Source organism: Vidua chalybeata, chromosome Z, assembly GCF_026979565.1.
Source record: "Vidua chalybeata isolate OUT-0048 chromosome Z, bVidCha1 merged haplotype, whole genome shotgun sequence".
In the NCBI taxonomy this organism is placed as follows: Eukaryota; Metazoa; Chordata; class Aves; order Passeriformes; family Viduidae; genus Vidua; species Vidua chalybeata.
In genome coordinates this window covers 27917531-27938840 of record NC_071570.1, presented here as the reverse complement: position 1 = coordinate 27938840, position 21310 = coordinate 27917531, and the positions used below count along the sequence as shown (strand labels likewise).

At 35.3% G+C, this 21310-nt stretch overlaps 1 protein-coding gene across 4 annotated transcripts in view; it reads right to left on the bottom strand.

Annotated features, from left to right (window-relative positions):
- Positions 1–21310, bottom strand: part of JMY (junction mediating and regulatory protein, p53 cofactor) — a 64597-nt gene that overhangs the window by 26960 nt on the left and 16327 nt on the right. For all 4 annotated transcript variants that reach the window (XR_008435475.1, XR_008435476.1, XR_008435477.1 and 1 more), the window contains exons 2-4: positions 19348–19521; positions 5539–5689; positions 3570–3739 (exon numbers count right to left, since the gene is read on the bottom strand). Coding sequence is in view for 1 of the 4 variants with exons in the window: in XM_053969031.1 (XP_053825006.1) it covers positions 3570–3739; positions 5539–5689; positions 19348–19521 (495 nt within the window). In the remaining 3 variants the exon portion in view is untranslated. The remainder of the gene's footprint in view (positions 1–3569; positions 3740–5538; positions 5690–19347; positions 19522–21310) is intronic.

Here is a 21310-nt window from a genome sequence, read left to right as displayed (position 1 = left end):
GACTGCATAATTGGAGTGAACTACAGGCTACTTTTCAAGACAAAAGGACTGATTCTCTTGAACTCTCCAGTTTTTCCAATAAGAGGGATAATGTTTATTGTTCAGGCAGGATATTAGCATTTTTCAAGGGATTTGGCATTTTTCAAGGATTTCCTCACTGTAAAAATGCCGCAAAATTTGGTGGGTTTGGGGGTGAGGAAAGTGGGTGTGGGAAATGTTTGTTTGCTTTTTAAATTAAGGTAGTGTCAAATGTGACCACACCTAAGAACTTCCCTTTTTCCATGAATTGTGAAAATGGCTCAAACCTTCACAATTCTTTTCTTAAAAACAGATGTTCCAAAATTTAAAAAAACAATGTATATAAAAACTGAATAAAGACACACACAGACCATCTTCAAAAGTCTCACCCAGTTATAGCTGCTGAGTACTTCATTTAGTTGCACTGGTGTCTGCCTGATAAAGGACCTTAGCAACTGACAACTGTACCTTTGCCCTACAAAGAGCATACACTACAGATGCTGTTAGTTATCTGTTCTGTTTTAGGGATACCCTGCCACTTTATTCAGCTTTCAGGTGCAAAACAAATGGGAAATTAGTACTGCTGTATGGTTCATGGGCAGATATCCTAGCTACATAATAGCTCCCCATGAAAAAGTAAAATGAAGACCTTGAATTTCAACAGTTTATGTTAAAACTTCATGTAGGATCCTAATAATGTGTGATAATTCAAAACAGTATAATCACTTTTGGACATATTTCAGTATATTCTGTCAAAAACTTCTCTTCTTAACTGAGAGCAATTCTTATGAGTTTTTACCTAATCTGTGCCACTAATTTGCTGCATCCTTGGTAGCTCTCAGGCTGATCAACAGAGTGAAAGAAACACAAGGAAATTTAACATAAGAATGGTATGGGAAACATTCTGCAGTTCTGCTGGTTTTGGGTGGGGTAGGGTTAATTTTCTTCTCAATGCCTGGTACGGGGCTGTGTTTCGGGCTTGTGCTGAACACAGGGCTGATAATACAGAAATGATTTTGTTATTACTGAGCAGGGCTTGCACAGAGCCAAGGCCTTATATGCTTTTTGTATGGTCACTGTAGCAGGGAAGACAGAAGTGCATGGGAGGCTGGGAAGAGACACAACCAGAACAGGTGAGCCCAACTAACCAAAGGAATATTCCAGACCACGTGACATCATGCCCAGTATAAAAAGTGGGGGGAAAAAAGAGGAAGGGAGTGAGTTAGTAGAGTTTTGTTTTCTCAAGTTCACAGATACCTGTGATGGGCCCTGAACTCCCGGAGATGGCTGAACACCTGTCTGCCCAAGGGAAGACATGAATTAATTCCTTGTTTTACTTTGCTCATGTGTTTGGCTTTGGCTTTCCCTATTAAACTGCCTTTATCTCAACCCATGAGGTTTCTAGCTTTTAACCCTTCTGATCCCACTTGTGAGGGAGCAAGTGAGCAGCCACATGGCTCTTGGTTGCTGGCTGGGGTTAAAAAACCACAGCGGTGGAACAAAAGACTTAAACTGGGGAGATCCAAGTTCAATTTCCTGTAATGCCACAACTTTCTGCACTAATGAAAGCAAATAATCTCTACAGTCTTTGTTACTGCATTCATACCAATCAGAGAGTGGTTGCGTTCACTGAATCAGAGGGGCTTAGGTTGGAAGGGACTTGAAATCTCATCAAGTTCCATGCCCTCCACCACAGGCAGGGACTCCTTTCACTAGACCAGGTTGCTCAAAGTTCCATCCAACCTGGCCTTGAACACTTCTCAGGATGTTGATCCACAACGTCTCTGGGCAACTTGTTCCAGTGTTGCTCCCTCAAAGTTCAAAGAATTTCTTCTCAATATTCTTCTTAAACCCATCCACTTTCAGTTTAAAGCTATTTCCTCTTCTCCTACCCCAATATGCCCTTGCAAAAAATTTCTTTTCCAAGACTAAATGTCCAAAAATCCACAGACAACCTGTTGAACACACTTTCCTCAAGTGAAATCATATCACATCTTTGTTCTGAATTGTTATTTTTCTTAGCTAAAATCCAGATGTATTAATTTCTTGAGCATTTTAGTCTCTTCAAACAAATATCCTGTTTTTATCTTCTAGAATATAGTAGCTAAATGGTTTGCCAGGAGGTATTTCAGTTCTACTAACATTATCTTCATGAGACTGCCACCGTTCTTCACAAAGATGGGATTCCCAGTCAGGTTTCTCACATTCAACTCTTTATACTTAAGCTTTTTACATTCTCAGAACACACGATGTGTATCAGAGCACAAGCTAGTTGGTGCTATCTCCCTATCACCATACTCAGACCAAGAGCTCTCTATACCTTGTAATACACCATACCAAAACACCATGGCCATTAGATGTTCCTTATTTCTCTGTCCCCAAAAGCCTCAAACTCACAGCTCACTTTCATCCCGATGTATACTACACAGAATCCTTCCTTTTCCTGTGCAGCCCCTAATACTTTAGCATATCACACCAAACACTCACTCATTTACCCAACTGAGATCTCATTAAACAAAAATTCACAGGTCTGCACAGGGAAAAAAATAAGATGCGCCACAAAAAGAAGAGTCACAGTTAAGTGAAAATATTCAATATATTTCCATTAGTACTGCTGGATTGTCTCATCAGCTCTTGACTAAAGATGACAACACCCTGATAAACTCAGGTTTTCAGACAACTCTTGGATTTCCAAATCTAAAGAGCATTGAAATGCAGCAAACCTATATTTGTTCTCTGGGTATTACATGTACTCTCTCTTCCCTGCAGATCAAGCTGTCTTCTACAGAGGCTCCTAAAATAGACACATAGTCTATCAGCCTTACAAACCTACCAGCCTTTGCAGTGCTAAAGTCATGAGCTCTCTGGATAACTTTTTCATAACAGCACCATCAGTTTAGTCAAATTTTGCTGAAGCATTTGAAAAGTTCTCTTAAAACAATCATCTAATTGCTAGAACACACATTAACATTAGTATCACAGAAAGTTCTTTGCACCAAATGTCCATACGATAGCAAAGTTTAAAAGAGAATTTAAAGCATTGTTACTTTTGAGATGTCATAAAATCCAATAAATCTAGATTTTTTTTCCTGCTAAGGCATTTAAGCACAGTTTCATGCATGAACTCTTTCCTCAGGGAAACCGTAGCTAGCACAGCCCCCTCTGGAAGACTGCCTTAGCAATTAAGGTAAGCAGAGAAAGAGTGCAACACAACCATCCAGCTACCTATATATTTACTAATGGTCAGACACCTTCCATCTGGAATGTCAGAGCTATTCTGAAAAGGTGGTCATGCCTCTGAGAGCTAAACTGCAGAGATTACATAGCAGCCAATTTCTGTCCTATCCTTTCTCTTCATTTTACCCATCCCAGTGGATCACTGTAAACATTAACAGCAAAAACTGTCTTTCTGGTTGACTAACCAGGAAAAGGTGAACAGAAAACATACATAAGTGGCACAAAACTCACCACCCCTACATTGCAACATCACCTGTCTAACATTGCTTCTTTCTGTGTGCTTTAATTTTCTACTTACTGACATGAAAACTTACCTCCTCTTTCAGCGCATGTTTCTTCTGCTCCAAACAGATTTCTTTAGCACGCATCAACTGCAAAGTCTCCTTAGATACCGCATACTGAAGCTTTTCCATACGTTCCACTGCTGCTGCCCATGCTGCCTTACCAAATTTTTTCTGGTCTGCTCGCATTCGATCATACACAGCTACAGAAAGGGAAAAAAAGAAGGCAGGCATCTTACTAGTCTACTCTTCAAACCACTAGTGATCCTGCTGCAAAGAAAATGCACACATTTATATTTAATAAAAATCTCATTAATACAACCATTTGGTCTTGAACTGGATCCCAAATTTTCCCCACTTCTGTAACCACCAATTATCAGCTACTAAAGTCTCCAGCTTACCTTAATAACGTTTATAGTACAGTCATAAATTAAAATAAATCTGAAGAATTAAAAAACTACTATTTAAAACAAAGATTTCAGCTTAACTTCAAGTGCAATTCCGTAAGAACACTGCATGAAATTAAAACAACATCTATCTTTTAACTCAAAATGCAGGAGTCCCTTGCCTGATTCAGATTTACTATTATTGGGCACCTGATAACATCTAGGTGGACACATACAAGATTTTCACCACTGTTAATATACAGCTCATGTGATACTGTACTTAGCTTTGCAAAGCAAAAGCCACAAAAGTAATGGAATCAAAGGGGTGGCATTAAGTCACCACACGCTACTACATACTGGTCTCAGGTAATAAAAAGCACCTTTACGTTCTCATGTGGTTTTCCTTTGCCATCTGTTAATATTTGGGTATGTAAGACTACCCTGTGATCAGCAGGAGGCCAAGAAAAACTACAAACACAAAAATCAGGTAAATAACCTGCATTTTAAAGATCTACACTGTAATCAACCTTCACACATATCACTTTCCACTGGTTTTCCTCTGAATCCTGACTGCTGTACATAAAAAATCATGTGAAAAAAACAACAAGCCAATATCTATAAATGTGCATTATCAACTAGTAGTGCATCTTACTGGCTGCCTTTGTCACACTAGAAAAAAGAGTGAAGCTGATTAGTACATTTAGAATTTCCTCTAATTAAATTTATTCCAACATGCTTTAACCTATTAAGTCACCCAGTCAGAGTAGGGTGAAATTTCACATTAACTTGGGTTGTCACTGAACAGAGTAAATTTGCAGTGCCTGCATCTCTTGAGCCAGATGCAGCAGTCATTACAGAGATGACAAGAGACCTACCAGTCAAAACAGGACTTCTCCCATGGATCTTGAACAATCACTATCACCAAGGCAAAGAAAGAAACAGGACTTGCAATCAAGCAGGGCAGGACACCAGGACAACCTTTGTCAGTGAATTAGAAAATAGTTGCCCTATTAAACTGCTTTTTTAAGTTAAAATGGTACAAGGATGAGAGCACGGGCGTACATACCAAGTCATCTGACCTCACTTTACTGCACCACTTTTTACTAAAACCATCACATTCTTCAAACACTGAAAAGCCAAGCTTATATCCATGAAGGCTTCTGAACAACAGAGCAGCTTTCACTGAGTAGTTACAATGCTTAATGTTTAGAATTTTGAAAAAAATTACTGAAAGGCAAGGAAGACTAGAAAAGGAAATTAACTGAAAGACAATTAACATTTGCTATGGGGGTCTGCCATATCCAGTACAGAAAACAGAATCCACCAGGGACTCTATGCTCCTAAATCCTTTGCAAATACAGAGTACCACTAATACAATTACATTGAGAAAGTGGATGTAAAACTTCTACCTAAAATTTCTATTCTGTTCACTGCTGATGATGTTCTGAAAAGTTTTACAAGTGAAAGATTCAAATAGACAGAGAAGAAAAAACAAATAAGAATGACAACTACATTTTCCTCATGAAGTATTACTGAAAAAAACCTCACAGTACAACGCAGAACATAGTAAACATTAAATAATTTAATTTTTTATGTGATGGATAGGAAATAACTACCTTTTTGTGTTTTAGCTGTTATTTCAAAATATTTAACTGTAAGATCTTGAATAGAAAGCACAGCCATGTGGGCTTTTTTCTGCCAATCAGCATCTTCTTTTTGCAGACTCTCAATTCTTCGGGGGCCTAGGTAGTCATTCTCTATTGAGATCTGAAAATAAATCAGCCCATGATTAAAAATACAATTAATTGCAGCTATTCTGTCAACAGCATACAGTTTCAGGGCTAGGAAAGAAAATGAAACAAAACGGAGATAAAACTACCACTACAGTTTCTACTCAAAAAAACTCTTTGGAAGCACTTCTTCCTCTTGAAAAAGTGCATCCACGTTTCACAATTATTGTTCTTACTGGACACATAAAACCCATATATATAAGTTTGATTTGTCAGCATCTTTTTATTATGTATCATATTACCTGCAGATTACATGCATGTTTCATGCTTCATCCAGGTTTTCTTCCAGCCTGGTCTATTTCATTCTGAAGTAAATGAATGCTCTTCAATCAGAATGAAGCTAGAAACCAGGGTTGTCCTGGGGTAGCACTAGCTAAGTGATCATTAACATTTTAGAAGTTTTTCTTTGTTATAGATGACTTTAAAAACTGTATTTTCCTAGTGCCTGGGAGCTCAAACATCCTTTCATTGCCAAGATCAAGGCAATTTTATTCTGAGGTCCCAGCTAGCTGAAGCCAATAAAAGACTTGGAGTTTGTTTTACAAATAATAAATACATAGCTTTCTCTCCCAAATCTGAGAATTTTTACACACCTGTCACACTACAATAACAGACTACAAATCTTGTAACTTAATAAAAAATTTAAACCTGCTTATGCAATTCTGAAATATTCATTATTAATATTTTTCGTATCTATCAATCAAGAAGACACCTTAATAGTATAGGCAAAACTGAACAAAACCAAAAAACTGAACAGACTACAAATCTTGTAACTTAATAAAAATTTTAAACCTGCTTATGCAATTCTGAAATATTCATTATTAATATTTTTCGTATCTATCAATCAAGAAGACACCTTAATAGTATAGGCAAAACTGAACAAAACCAAAAGTGCTCACAACTTTGTATGTCCCTGAATATTTCAACCTGAAGTTCTAATGCCTTAAATATTAATCTTGATTTCACAAAGCTTCAGTTTGGTCTAAATATCCAATCCACTCTATAGTTCAATTGCAAATGAAAGGTTTTTAAGTGACTGTTCAGGACCTACTTCTCCATACCCACTTGTCCCCATCTCTCAGATGGATGATTTTCACAAGTTAAAACAAATAGATGACTTCTAAATACTTGTTCATTTCTTGAAAAACACTTAGAGGACATTAATAAGGTATTTGAATCTTACTTCTTATATATTTCCAAAACTCTTAGAAAGGCAACAGATTAAGTATAATGTGGACAAGTGGCAAGTGAATACCACTTACTAGATACGTTGTAACATGTCATTCTATGGAGTAGGAGAAACATGTCCCATGTTTCCCACGGGCAATACTTAAGAGTGGACAGACAGGTTTCCAAATAAATATTGAACTGTAGACATATATATACATATATACATATACACACATACCAGTGAATTACACACTGGTGAAATTAATGCTTTTCATTTATACAGAACTCTGAAACAGCAAATTCATTTGTGAAGCTGGATAAAAAGAAACACAGTTAAAAGTCATCCTTTTCTGCTCCTTGGTAGAGATAAGGTAACTTGACACTGAATTGACAAAGGATCACTGAGTAATGTGAGTAACATTCTTATTAGGCATGAGATCTAGGAGAGTAAGCCTCAAAGTAACAGTTTTTTTATAAAGTTTTGTCTGCCAAATATTATTCACACATCGTGCAAGCTAAAGAGTTTCATGATTGCATAATATAATTGTATTTCCCTAGGGCAAGTATTTACAAGTAACAAAAAAGGGAAGCATCTTTTCATTATCCACAATCCCAAGTATGTCATCCATATATCACAGTTAGTGCTAAAGGTACTCATAAAGCAACACAGAGAAAACCCAAGAAGTCATGGCTTTAATCAACTGCATGAACAAGAACAGATCAACAACTTGCCTTTAAGCTGCAGGAACAGTGGTGTGCTTAAAAGGAGTGTAAAAGGAGCCCCAGAAAGATAAAATGGATAGAAACTTTTCCCTAATGTTGCTTGATCTGCCTTCATGCTTGCCCACACCTACACATCTAGCCAGACAGTCAAACTCTTAGAACGTGGTTCTTAAATATCTTGCAGAACAATTAAAAAAAAAAAAATCAAAGATACAGCTAATATTCATGTTTGGACTTTGCATTCTGCAGCTTGGATAAGGGACACACACACAGTGTTAACTTTCTGGTTCTGAAGACACAAAATAATGGAGGATGGATGTGCTGGTTTTGGCTGGATTAGTATTCTTTGTATTAGTTGGTATGGACTCTGTTTTGGAATTGTGCTGCAAACAGTCCTAGTAATACAGGGATATTTTAGCTACTGCTAAGCAGTGCTGACACAGAGCCAAGGCCTTTTCTGCTTCTTATCCCACTCCACTACTGAGGAGACTGGGAGTTCACAAGAAGTTGGAAAGGGACACAAGTGGGAAAGCTGACCCCAACTGACCAACAGAGACATTCTTTACCATAGAACACTCAGCAATAAAGGTGGGGGAAGCAGGTAATATTCAGAGGGATGGGTGTTTGTCCTTCTAAGTCACTGTTAACCTGCTCTCTTGGAGATACCTGAACACCTGCCTACCCATAGGAATCAGAGAATGAATTCCCTGTTTTGCTTTGCTTCACATGCATAGTTTTTGTGTATTAAACTGTCTTTATCTCAACTCATGAGTTTTCTCAGTTTTACTCTTCTGATTCTCTTCCCACCACCACTGAGCTAGAGTGAACAAGCCACCCTGTGAGGCTTAGTTGATGGTCACGGTTCAACTACAAGAAAGAATGAGGCTCTATTACAAAGGCAGCATCCAATCTAAAGGTGAAGACAGAATCTAGGTATGAGTGGGGAACTGTCTTTGACAGGTGAAATATCCCACATGCTTTCTTAATAAAGTTGAATGGCTAGAAGCTAAGGATGAACCTTAAACTGAAAAGCTTGCTCCCTTCACTTCTGAAGCTGTTGGACCAGACTACCACAGCCACAACTTCTCCACAGCTATGCCAGCCTGAGAGAACTGAGGTTCAAGGTGACAAATTCCAAATGAGAAAGTTCAAGAACAAGCTTCCAGGCTGGAGTAACAATCCTCAGTCACAAAGATCTCTGTTACTCTTTGGATACATGAAAGATAGGATCTAATTTCTGGAAAAGCAGACTTGTCAAAAGGTGACTTCAGAACAGTATTCAATGAATAGTGCCTGCACTGCCTCCTCTAAGACAGCTCCCACCTTTGTTTCTATTAGGTCAATGACTTTGAGTGGCAGCAAACTTTAGGAATTCTTTTGGTGCCTCAGATCTAGCTGGCTGCTGCTCCGGGCTTCTCAGTTCAGGCTTGTGTTGTTCCTGCCCAAGCTTGCTTTGCTGGGTTTGCCTGACATACATGCCCTGTAGCCTTCTGAGAGCCACTCCATTGACCTGAAGGTGATCCAATGCTCCCTGTGGGAAAACCAATCTCTTCCCATCCAGCCACTTCATTCCACCCGATTCAATTTCACCATCAAAAAAGTAAAAATGGAAAATAGTTATTAAAAAGGAACAATCAAAAAAACCCAGTATAAAAGAAAATATTGATCGCAACCTTTCCAAAGGTAATTATGGTCATTCTTTATAATCAAACCAAATAACTATGACACACTAGAAGATAGAGGGCATACAAAAAGATACTTCTAGCCATGCACCTGGTACACTTTGGGAAAACATTAAAAAGATATAGCCATATTGTGAGTGCAAATACTGATAGCACCAACAACTTAGAAGAGTTACTAGTTCTCAAGTGCAAGCTAGCTAGAGAATTACAGTAATCTACTGGTCATTAATTAAATTTATGCTTGTCATCCTTTCTAGGCAGGATGCAGAATCTCCAGAGGAAAACAGAGATGAACAACTGAGACATAGGGGTGAAATATATATGATCCCCTTTGCCAAACAGCTGTCTGGGCATTATATCTCAGTCCAACAAAATGCCACTAGAGAAAATCTACACAAGCATATATAAAATCATAATATTCAATTTAAATAATATAACTGTGGTACATTTATATACAAGATAGAATTTATTCATAGCATATGTTATCACAGGAAATAGAAAGTAAGCCCAAGGTGGGAAAGAGCTTAAATGAAGACTACAGCTATAACAGGGGGGAAAGTTGGGGAGTAAAGATAAGGAATATGTGTCTCAAACTTGCAGCTTATGAAATGGCAGGTTTTCTCCCCACCTGCAAACACCTCCATGACAGAAGTGACCACTCCCTAATTTTGTCCTAGCTAAGAATTTAAAAAGGAAAAGGGAGTAGCCATGGACTATTAAACATCAACATGAGCAGGCTTGTGAGATTTGAAGACTTTGTTTTCTGTATTCTCTTCAATAATTAATCACCTTGATGTAAGACAACAACTCTCATTATGGAATTAAAAGGAAGCTCTTTCATGCTTCTGCATTCCATTACTGTTTGTAATACATGCATAATCTGTTTAAGCTTTATTTTGCTCACTTTTATAATGCAAGCATCTTCAGTTTTTATAGTTCATAAAAGAGCAGATCTCATTTCAGAGACTAATAAAATAATTTTAAAATTACTATTATCCATATTAAATATGACTAAAAGAAGGTAAAGAATAACTAAAAAGTGCTGTCATCTAATCACATTTCTTGTAAACTTGTGTATCTACTTTTGATTTAATAATATTTTTAGTCAAAAATTAAGAAACTCTAATGTAGTTGAAGTTTCTTCCTAACCTAAAAGGCTTTGCAGTTACTTAACATTTTTCAAAGTGAGTTTTTGGCCTGGAATTGCTCATTTAGATTCAAAAATTTTGGAGAAAGCCTGGTCTACAGAAAAACCTCTCATCTCACAATTAGATGAGTAGCCAAATCTACAGTTTTTCTTCTACTCATCACTTTACCAATAAATCAATCCAGCTATTCTTCCTTTAAAAAGCCTATATTCTCCTTGAGAGGAATCCAAGCTTCACGGTAGAATTTGCTATGATTTTTTTCCCCAATGATGAAACTTGCTTTTGTAGACTTTCATGTTTTACAAGCTTTACTTCAAATGATGCTTTGAAGCTAAGAAAATTATGACAGCTTTCACAAAAGTGGTTTTGCAAAACACAGAAGAAAGGATAGAAACAGCAGAAGCCATCAACTTCAACATATCACACAAGCACCTATTTTCATCAGCTATTGCTTTAGACTAATGGAACATAAAAGAACACAAGTCAACACTGCATTGATATGTTTCTGAAGGAGAACAAATGAATTCTTCAGAGAAAACAAACTGAAAGGGGGTTCCTAAAGTAGCAAATGAGGATGGATCAACAGAGGCAATGCTGTACTCAAAATATCCTTCTCTGGAAAAATTCGCAAATTATGGTTAAACTAAGCTGATTGAGAGAAAATATGAGCAACAGGCCTGAAACGATGGGATACACATATATTATACATGTACTAAGTGAAGGTCTTTAATACCTCCCATGTTTTTTTCTGGACAATGGGCAAGATTGACTGGAGTAAGACTTGACTCAGGCCATGTAATAACTTAGGCAGGGATATGTCACATCACTCCAACTCCCTTTGTTATTCTTCTCCTGGATGGATTTGTAATAGGTAGAAAAGGAGAAAAATGTGACATGTAACAGCAGGTCAGTTAATATAAGAACAAAAAAAAAGTAAGCTGAGTGAGTAGTATAGATGACAGTGGCAAAACACAAAATGGAAATGGCTTTATACATGAAAGCATGTTTCAGATCAAAGGCTCAGCTATCTGCCTTCTCCAAGAGGTCAAACAAGCAATTCCAACCACAGCCTGCTAGACATAGCAGCCAGAAAACATGCATTTCAGCATCTAGTCAGAGACTTCTCAAAGTTAGCTCTTACTAAGTTTTTTGTTATTGTTGTTTTTAATTTAACTGTGCTCCCAGCCATTAACACAAACTCAACACTAATAAGTTATAATTCTGTACATACAGCTCTAAATATATTAGGTGAAATCATTCAGCTTTGAAAAAGGCTTTATAGTTTTACCCCAAGGAATATGGACACGGACTTCAATGTTAATACATAAAAACACATTTAGTTTGCATGGTCTAGATGCCTCAAAATATCTGGCACCTGGGACTAAAATACAAACTGCGGGAGTTTTGATTATCTTAAAACACAGGAGAGCAACACACGTAATTCAGTCAAGACTGTAAAGGAAGTAACAAACCAAAAGGTAACAAGATGTTAGGACATACAGAAAGAAGACTGAATAGTAATGTCACTCTACTTCAAAGTGCAGTGGTGAATGTTTTTTCCAGAATTATGCAGAATGCTGAAAAACTAAGAAGTAGTCAGAAGAGAAAAATCATAGAATATTTAGGTTAGGGCAAACATTAGAGGAAAGACTGGGTTTATTTAACTGGTATTTTTTCCCAAGACACAAAAGAATTTATGTAAAGAGGTAAAATGTTAAAAACACTAAGCTACAGTATTTTATATTGGCAATTGACAGAATTAAAGCCAAACAGTGTACCCAGCATTACGCCTTCCTTACTCATTCATCTGTATAGCATAAAACCTTTCTATACATTTCAGCTTCACTGACTGAGACCTAGACTAAAAGAGAGTTCACCTTCAAAAAGAAAGCTTTTATTTTTCAGAGAATATATTTTTAAGAAGACATATTTTACTAGTTATTTGAAAATGTTGTTTAAGCCAAGTTAACTCAAAGGCAAGTGAGATTGAGTGTTTCCAGACATTCTATGTTCTATTTGCACATGAAAATGACTGGATGGATTTTTAAATCTTCAGTTAAAAAAAACTTAACATATGCAATAGACAAAATGTTAAGCATATATATCAAGAGTTCATCAAAATATGGTTGATAATTTTTATATACAGATATCCTGAAAAAAGAGAAATAGTGACAAAAGTATTAGCCAGAAGAAATCAGATTAAAGACATATAAATAGCCATGAACGTGGATACTGAAAGTAACTGTAACAACTAGCAAATAAAGCCTGGTAAGTTTCAGTATGAAGCTAGAAAATATGATGAAAGCTTACAAAAAGGGTTTTTTTCAGAGCACTACTGAAAAGAAGTACTAAAAAGTACTAGATTTCTAACTATTTAGATATTTAGGTAAAAAAAAATCTTTATAAACTTTAGACTCTCAGCAAATTTTTCAACCTCTGAAGGTCTTCAGTCCCTCTCCTTGATCTCCACAGTTTGAATAACATTGCATCAAAGTCTCCTCCTTCTTCCTCTTTCCCTATCTCCAACATTGCAAAGGAAAAAAAAAAAATCATACACTTCTAGGTTTTACCCTCCTTGACTCTAATCCTCAGGGACACAAAATTTAGAATTTTCTGCACGTTTACTAGCCTTTCAAAGTTCCATCAAATACCTTTTTGAATGGATACACTGATTCTGCATTTTTCTGCACTATTTCCTGCATTACTAGTACTCGAGGGAAAAAAAATGAAGACAAGGTACATTGCTAACTCCCGAATTCTTTTACAGACCTCCTAAGCTAACAGTTAATCATTAATATCATTAATAGACACTGATGATTTTCTTTCTAAACACATATGCATTTGGTGTCCACAGTTAAACTGCGGAAATTATTGCCACAGAGCATGTAAGGTGTATTAAGAATTTGTTTTTGCTTTATTTGTAGGTTGTTTTAAACCACCACAGGTCCATTGAGGTATCCCTATTTTTCTATACTTTCTACCCTTTAACATTCATGATTTATATATCTTTCCGATCTTTGTGATTTTTTGGGGTTTTTTTGGTGGTTTTTTTTTTAGTTTTTTAGGTTTTAGGGGGTTTTTTTGTTTTGTTTTTTTTTTTGGTTTTGTTTTGTTTTTGTTTTTTTTTTTTTTAGGTGGGTTGGTTTTTTTTGTTTGTCTGTTTTTTAGTTTGCTTTCCAAACTAAGGCAATTCAATTCTTTTACTCTGGTCTAGCACTGAGGATGCTTAGTAGGGAAACACTCTTTCCTTACATACGGTCATTATCCTGATACTGTGGTACATTTTTGAGAGGAAGAAATTAAAACTGTGACATTCAAGATGCAAATATACCATAGATGTATTTCGAAGTATGATGTTTTCTCTTTGACACTTGGCAAAAGCACCATTTTGCTGCGTTTGGCAGCAAACTCAAGATAAATCTTATACATTTTTTCTCAAGCGTAGTAATTAGTTAATTAGGTGCACATAAATATGCATATATGCTTCTGGAGGTTGTCATCAACCTTTTGCACATGCATTCATTTTTCTTTATTGAAATTTCACCTGACATTTTATTATTCACACCACGTTTTTGTATGGTGACTTTTTAAAAAACTAAACAATGAACCTTTCAGCATTCAACATAATCAAATTTTTCTACAAGTCTCATTAAGCACTATCATAGCGGAACACCTAGAGCAGTCTTGTACTCTACTCATTTTGCAGACAAGCAGATTTAACCAATCAGATATACACCACAGTTTTGTAGTCAGCTACCTCTTACCAGGAACTAAGTTTCATTAAATGATTTAGGGTACCAACATTAAATGATTTAGGGTACCAACCTGCTTTTTATCAGATCGCCTCTTTAGAACTTTTTTTTTTGAGAAAGTCCATAAAGTCCTGACTTTAAGTCAGCAAAATGTTCTGTTCTGAGATCATTTAATAGGCTAGAGGATTTATAGTCCAGATTGTTAACAGAGACTGACATACAATCCTTTGGAATCAAACTATAAAGACAATTAGCATAATTCACCATATTGTATCATATTCTCAAACAAGCAAGCAATAATTTCCCTGAAGTTTCTGAACATTTTGCATAAACTTAGATTTCTTCTCCAGTCTGTAAGTTTTTCAAAAGCTGTATTTATTTAAGTATTATTCCTAATGATGTGAGAACACCCCTTCAGGTGCAAATAGATTAAAAAATAAGTTTAAAATCCTTTGATGTTTTACAGTTTCTCCAAAACATCTTTACGTGATTAGAGACCTTTCAAAAAAAGATATTCTGTAAGTACTTTTTAAATTAATTCTCTCAGTTTTGCCAGCTGTTCTCATGGCTAAACTTGTTTCATACTTCATACTAAACTATTTTTAACCAAAATTTTACACATTCAATACAATACAATTTATTTCTAAGTACTTAATTTTGCATAAATCAAAGTTATAAAGTTCACTACTGCAATTCACCACCATATATTAAACAAAGAAATCCACACATAGTTGAGCTAGAATTGTATTTTTAATATACTAGAACATGCATAAGCGAGCTTGAGAGGGAAGCAAACTTTCAGACAGACTAATAAAAGATTCCAAAATTTTTAAAAGCAGGATGTTATGAATCACCAACATATATGCTGTTCTAATCTCTAGCTTCCAGTGCTAGACCTCAATATTAATGTATTTGAAGTCATTAAAATCTCCTCACATTCATGTGAACTAACATGCAAGTAAAAGTAATTTACACGTAAGCAATGAAGCTATGAGTATGTTTAATATATTTAACATACAATAAGTTTTCAATGTTCTCATTTCCTGGAGAGGAGCTGAGATATAATGGTGGCTCTAAGCTTTCACCCATAATGAGATATTACCAGTTTCCAGTTAAGCAAAACCAGCTCAACTCAGACCTTCAAGAATGCATGTTTTGTAGTTTTGCTGGCATCTACATGTAGCTTGTGAAGTAATTTGTTTACATTTTATCTCTAGTCCAATATCAAGGACAAAGAACCCTCAAGCATGAAAAGAGAAGGCCTCCCACTGATTTCACTTGGCATTTGAACAAACCTGGTGCCTATTCATCTTGACTGAAATACTGTCCACAACTGCAAGGCCATAAAAATTCTAAGTAGCAAGGTAGTTTCTTTGACTGTATGAAGACTGGTGAACACAGACATACAGACAAAAAAGGCTTTGGGGTTTAACCCATGAAGTCATTTTTTTAAATAATTTTTTTTGTCTTTTCTAATTAACCAGATTTGGTACCCTGTATCAAAGAAACCTTCATGTCTTAGTCTTACAAGACTTAAAGCTTGATCATAGTAACCTGGCCAGAAGCTCTATAGCCAAGTATCAACCATTAACTTGTAGCTCCCTCACATACTTTCTGAAAAACATAGCACTATATATGGAGGATCTCACAAAATTTAGATTTAATTTTCTGAAATCAAAGGCACCAGAACAGAGGTATCTACTCTGATTTTTCCAAATTTCAGAAACACTCAGCATTTTCATTTCCAGCTATTGATGACTACTACATCCCACTTTTCTCCTATGGCAATGTGTGTTCTGCACACACAAAAAATAGGCAAATTTTCACAGAGAAATTATTTATTTTGATTCAGGAAAAATTTGTGGACATAAATGTGAAACATTTTTAGAATCAAAAATATAACACCTTTTCTTAGTCACCAAATAGTCTGATTCTTAGCAAAAAGAGTATCTTAAATTCCATTTAAAATTCAACATTAATGCTAGATTAATCTATGAACCTTGTTTGTCCTGTAGTTTTGTGTTCACAGTTGTCTTCCCAGTTCTTGGAAGAATATACAGACAGCCCAAAACATGTAACACAGCATTTGAGTATCAAGCTTCATTTGCCTGGTGCCTATATAATACCCAATAATCTGAAAGCGCAAGAAAAGGTCCAGTAACACATATAGTGAAATTAACATGCTAAAACTCACTACTCTAATGTCTTTACATATTATTACAACTAAACCAGCAACAGTCCATAACTAAATCAGAAAATCCCAATACAAATCCAGCCCAGCTTTTACATATATAAAAAATATAATACTGTCTTCAGTTCCTTTATTATGCCTTCTCCAGCATTCAGTGAACATACAGACTCTTTGGCTGGCTTACAACTTTTCACATTTACCTTACAAAATACAGTCATACTAAACACACTGAGTATGTTTAGTAAGTATATTTTAATCTTGAAATGAGTTCAGACTTGCTTCTTTGATAGGCATTTCTCAATTTGATAATATCATTCATTACAAGTTGGCTTTTATTTCTGTGTCCCTCATAAAGGCCTTGGGGTGAGCAGGGTTGTTCCCATATCATACATATAAAGATTTAAGTCCAAAACACAGCTGTGCTTGCAATGCTCAGCTCTTTCAAGAATGCATGGTATCTGGTAAGCATCTTGAAATGCTTGGAGTGAAGTCCCCATGGATTTGAGCAGCACTTATATATAAAGAGCATTTATATAAACAAAACCAGGTTTCTGATCCTGGAAGCCCAAAAAAAGACAAGCATATCACTTACTGAACACATTGTTTTAGGGTCAGAAGACTAACTCGTAATTAAGCAGAAATGCCATTAGAAGTTACTTTTCCATAGTGACGTTTCATTTCATAATAACCCAGCTTTTTTCCCTTTCATGATCTTATACCTTTTTCATCCTGCTTTTCAAATCCAGAAGTATTTAAGTAGTTGACAGCTTTGATTCTTTACACACCTAAATGTTCCATCCTTTACACTAAATGAAGCAAAATACACCTGAAAGATTAGTGTACGATCAAAATATAAAATGAAACAAGATTCTATCATGTCTATATTGGGCAGCAGTAATCTACATTTCCAAGCTTCCACATGGTTTTTAACTTTCATTCTGGGCTGTTATGTTTGTTGTTTGGTAGGGTTTTTTCCCAAAGAAGGACTCTGGGTACAATACAGACGTCCCTCTCTAGTAAGCTTCCACTGAAGACAGAACTTTGTTTTTGTTTTTCCCTTGCCTCCTATAGGCTTGTCTCTTCCTTAAAATTTCACAAGAATAGCAGAAATTTAACACAGATGACATATATTCCAATTTTTATGTCCTGCTCCAAAATCAGAAAAGACTCTTCCCAAAGATTACAGGTGATGTAATTAACTTCCTTCTAAACTCATTTTGAAAACTGACAAAATTAAGCTGATTAAAAAACTTAAAACCTCCCAAATTCTTTAAAAAAACCCAAAAAACCAATCCAAACAAAAACAACTTCCCCACAAATCAGAAACAGATACCTAATACAGAAAAGGTCTGAAACATTAAAGCCTGCCAGGAAAACATAAGCAGCAAGTTAATACAAACCATTTCATGCATAAGTTCTATTTAGAAAACATTTCTTCAATCCTAGCTACCCAGTATAATATATGTTTTGTCATCATAGATACAAGTACTGCTTTCTCTCAAACGATGAAAGGAAAAACAAGAGATGGCATCTTTCTCTACTGCATTATACAGATGACCAAGTTTTTTAACTCACAAATTGCCAAATTAGGAAGAGAACACAATGTACATTAAAAGAAATTATGTATTACAAAAATAATCAATCACAGAATACACTGAAGTTTATCAACGTTAAATCTTTCAGGAAGAACATTAAATGATGCATTTTAAAACTGGAATTCAAGAGATTACTGAGTTTTTAAAAAATCAAAACAAAGCAAAACACAACATAACTCTTAATATGTATTTCTACTCATTTTAATATTTACTTCTCTTATTTGACAGAAGAACAAACAAATCATCTTTTTCTCTACTAAAAATTCCAACAAAATGGGAATTATTTCACCATGCTTTGAAGAAAGCTTTTTAATAAATGAAGTGTTTATAGGCTTCAACTGTATAATATGTTTGAAAAAAAATATTCATGCCAATTCTCTGTGCAGCAACAGCATTCAAGAGAAGAAAAAGCACTTTTAGTTAAAACATCATCACGTTATAAAACTGAGTTCATTTAAGATTGCTGATTTTTCTGAAGAACTACTTTAGGCACAAAGCAATATGTCAAAATAAAACTAATACATCATAAATCTTTTTGCCTCCCTCCCTCATTCTTTCTCAAAACCAGAGAGGAACACTATTTTTAAGCTGAAAACAGTAAAGAAATTGTTGGCTAATTGAGTAAGATAATAAGCTGAGATAAAATGACATTTACAATACAGACTAAATGAAACAAAATTTTAGCATAGAATTAGAAGGCTGCAGTCTTAATAATCTGCACAGAAACTAATAATTTTATCAAAAGTATATCCAAGATGCAATAAAGATAACATCTGTTAGTTCTGGCTAAGCATTCAAGATTAGAATTACTTTCAAATATAACAAACATAATCATTCTGGAACAAATTTACCAAAATGCAGTATTCTTCAGATGGCTTTTTTATGTCTTAGGAAAATATACTGTCCAAGTGTTACAACAAATTATGTATTTTAATATGGTTCTGTGTGTTTAAGTCTTTTGCAATATGAGAAAAAAAGCTACTGACTTTTCACAGTTCACCAAATTACACAGAAAGTTACTTTTCATTTTAGTTTCCTGAGATAATCTTCTAGAATTTACAATACTATAAATACTGCATATCTCTTTGTCTTTTATATATTACTCAATATTCCCAACCACAAAATTTTAAGTTTGACCTATTCAATTCAGCCATGCATTAGAAGGGTAAGACGTAAGATAAACAGGTGGTGTTTAGTTACATATGTCAGATGTTCTCACTCATCAAAAGTACTCATTTAATGAAGAGCCCAGAAAAACAGAGTCAGCATCTAGTGGAAAAATATCAGTTCATATACTGCATAACAGAACTAGTAAACAGGAACTAAAAACCAGAACTTCCCAAATAATAAGGATTTCAGTTGCCTTTACCCTACCTTTATCTGCTGTCTTCTAAGCATTGCAAGTTCCCTCATATCTCGGAATGGTTGCAGTAAGTACTGGTAGAGCTCTGTGGTCGCTTCTGCAAGATTACTGTAGGCTTCATCTTCCATTTGGTACAGTTCAAGGAGCTCTACCATACTTTCTGTATTCTTATGTTTTTCCAGAAGCTGCAGAAAAAGTATGAGTTTAAATGAAAATATTGGAACATTCCTGATAAAAGTGAAAGCAATTTAAAAACATTTTTTAGCCTATCCTCTTGTATCATCTTCCCTTTCCCACAAAATCACCAGACAAATAAACAAAACTATCTTAGTCCCCAAAACACATCTTCAATTTAGCCAGTTAAGTATGAGCACACCTCTGATAACCTTAACTGAGCAGCACTCAGACTGGTTTTTCAATTTCCAAAGACTTCTGGAAGGTAATGAATATGGGCACAAACCAACAGAAAAAGCAACTTAGTACAATTTATAATGCAGTGATCAGGTATGCTACTTCAGACACTTCCCACTTTTGGGTATCAGAGCAGGGGAAAATGGAGTGATAGACAAGAAGACAAAAAGAGAAGTTGCATTTTCAACTTTCTACATTTTTGAGATTTTTTTGGTGTTTGGGTTTTGCAGTTTTTTGTCAGTCTGTTCTTTGGATGCACACAGTCTACATCAGTGTGGTCTCAGACAGAGTAACCCATATGAAACAAAACTTCCTAGAAAGTTCAATCACAAAACTTCTAATGTATGAACTTTTCGTTCATTTTATTTTTACAATGGGAATTACCTAAGCATTATAATCCTTAAAAATACTTAGATGTTAGTATAAAACTACTTTAATTCATATAAGAAAATACAGCATCAAAGTCTATCTGTTCTGTCTTTTACTTCTTATGAAGCAGAAAATTCACTTGTTTGAACAAACTAGCTACAATGCATGATTGTAGCTAGTATATTGTATATGCTCATTTTGCATCTATTTTGGACATTTGCCTGAGCAGACTTTACATCATGCTGGAAACTCTTTACCATGTCTAATAAAAAATATTTAGTTGTTTAATAAAAACTCATCTTCTACAGACATGTGGAGTACTTAATGTATTTACAAAGACAAGATTATCTGAAATTAATTTCCCTCATATAATTTTTTTAAGTCAAAGTCTCTTGCCTTTTATATTATCATCTTAAAAGTATATATTCATAGTCCAAGTTTATCTAAACTTAACATAGATTAGTAACACTATGGTGTAAATACATCCTATCTTCTATCTGTTCATTGAAGTTGGATGCTAAACCATCCATTAAATACTCTCTGTACAGTGAACTGTGTTTCAGTTACCAGAATGGGTATGAAAAATGTCTTTCTTCATAATGGAAAGTTTGTTTTAGAACATCTATGTAGCTCCACCTTTGAAGCACTAAAGAAGGTTAGAGAGAGGATGCAGAGCAGAATGCAGAGATGGTTGTAGCAGCTTTATTTATACATTCAGTATTAAAGTAACAATCAGATTCCATGAAAAGACAAGAAGAGCTTTCCCTTATTAAGGTTTAACAGAAAATAAAGGTCTGGGAGAGAGGATGTAAAACACATGTGAAAATCCTCACAAGGAGGAAACTTCAGCACAAGGGAAACTGTTTTGTACCTAAACAATTCCACACAGACAATTGTTCCTATCACAAAGTCATTGCCTATGCTCTTCTACTCTTCCAGTAGCACACAGTATTTTGTAGCATTTGAGTTCTCACTAAGAACACAACCATTGGACTTGCAGTCTGTAAGACTAACATTTTATTAACTTTCAGTCTTAGATACATATAACATAACCTGAAACTATAGAAACCCAGATACCCTTGGATTCATGCATTAAGTCCCTATGAATCTCACACACTATTCCAACTCACTATTTGTTTCAACCATCTCATCTAAGAATGCACCATCTTCCACAGCTCCACTTCCATGTGACTA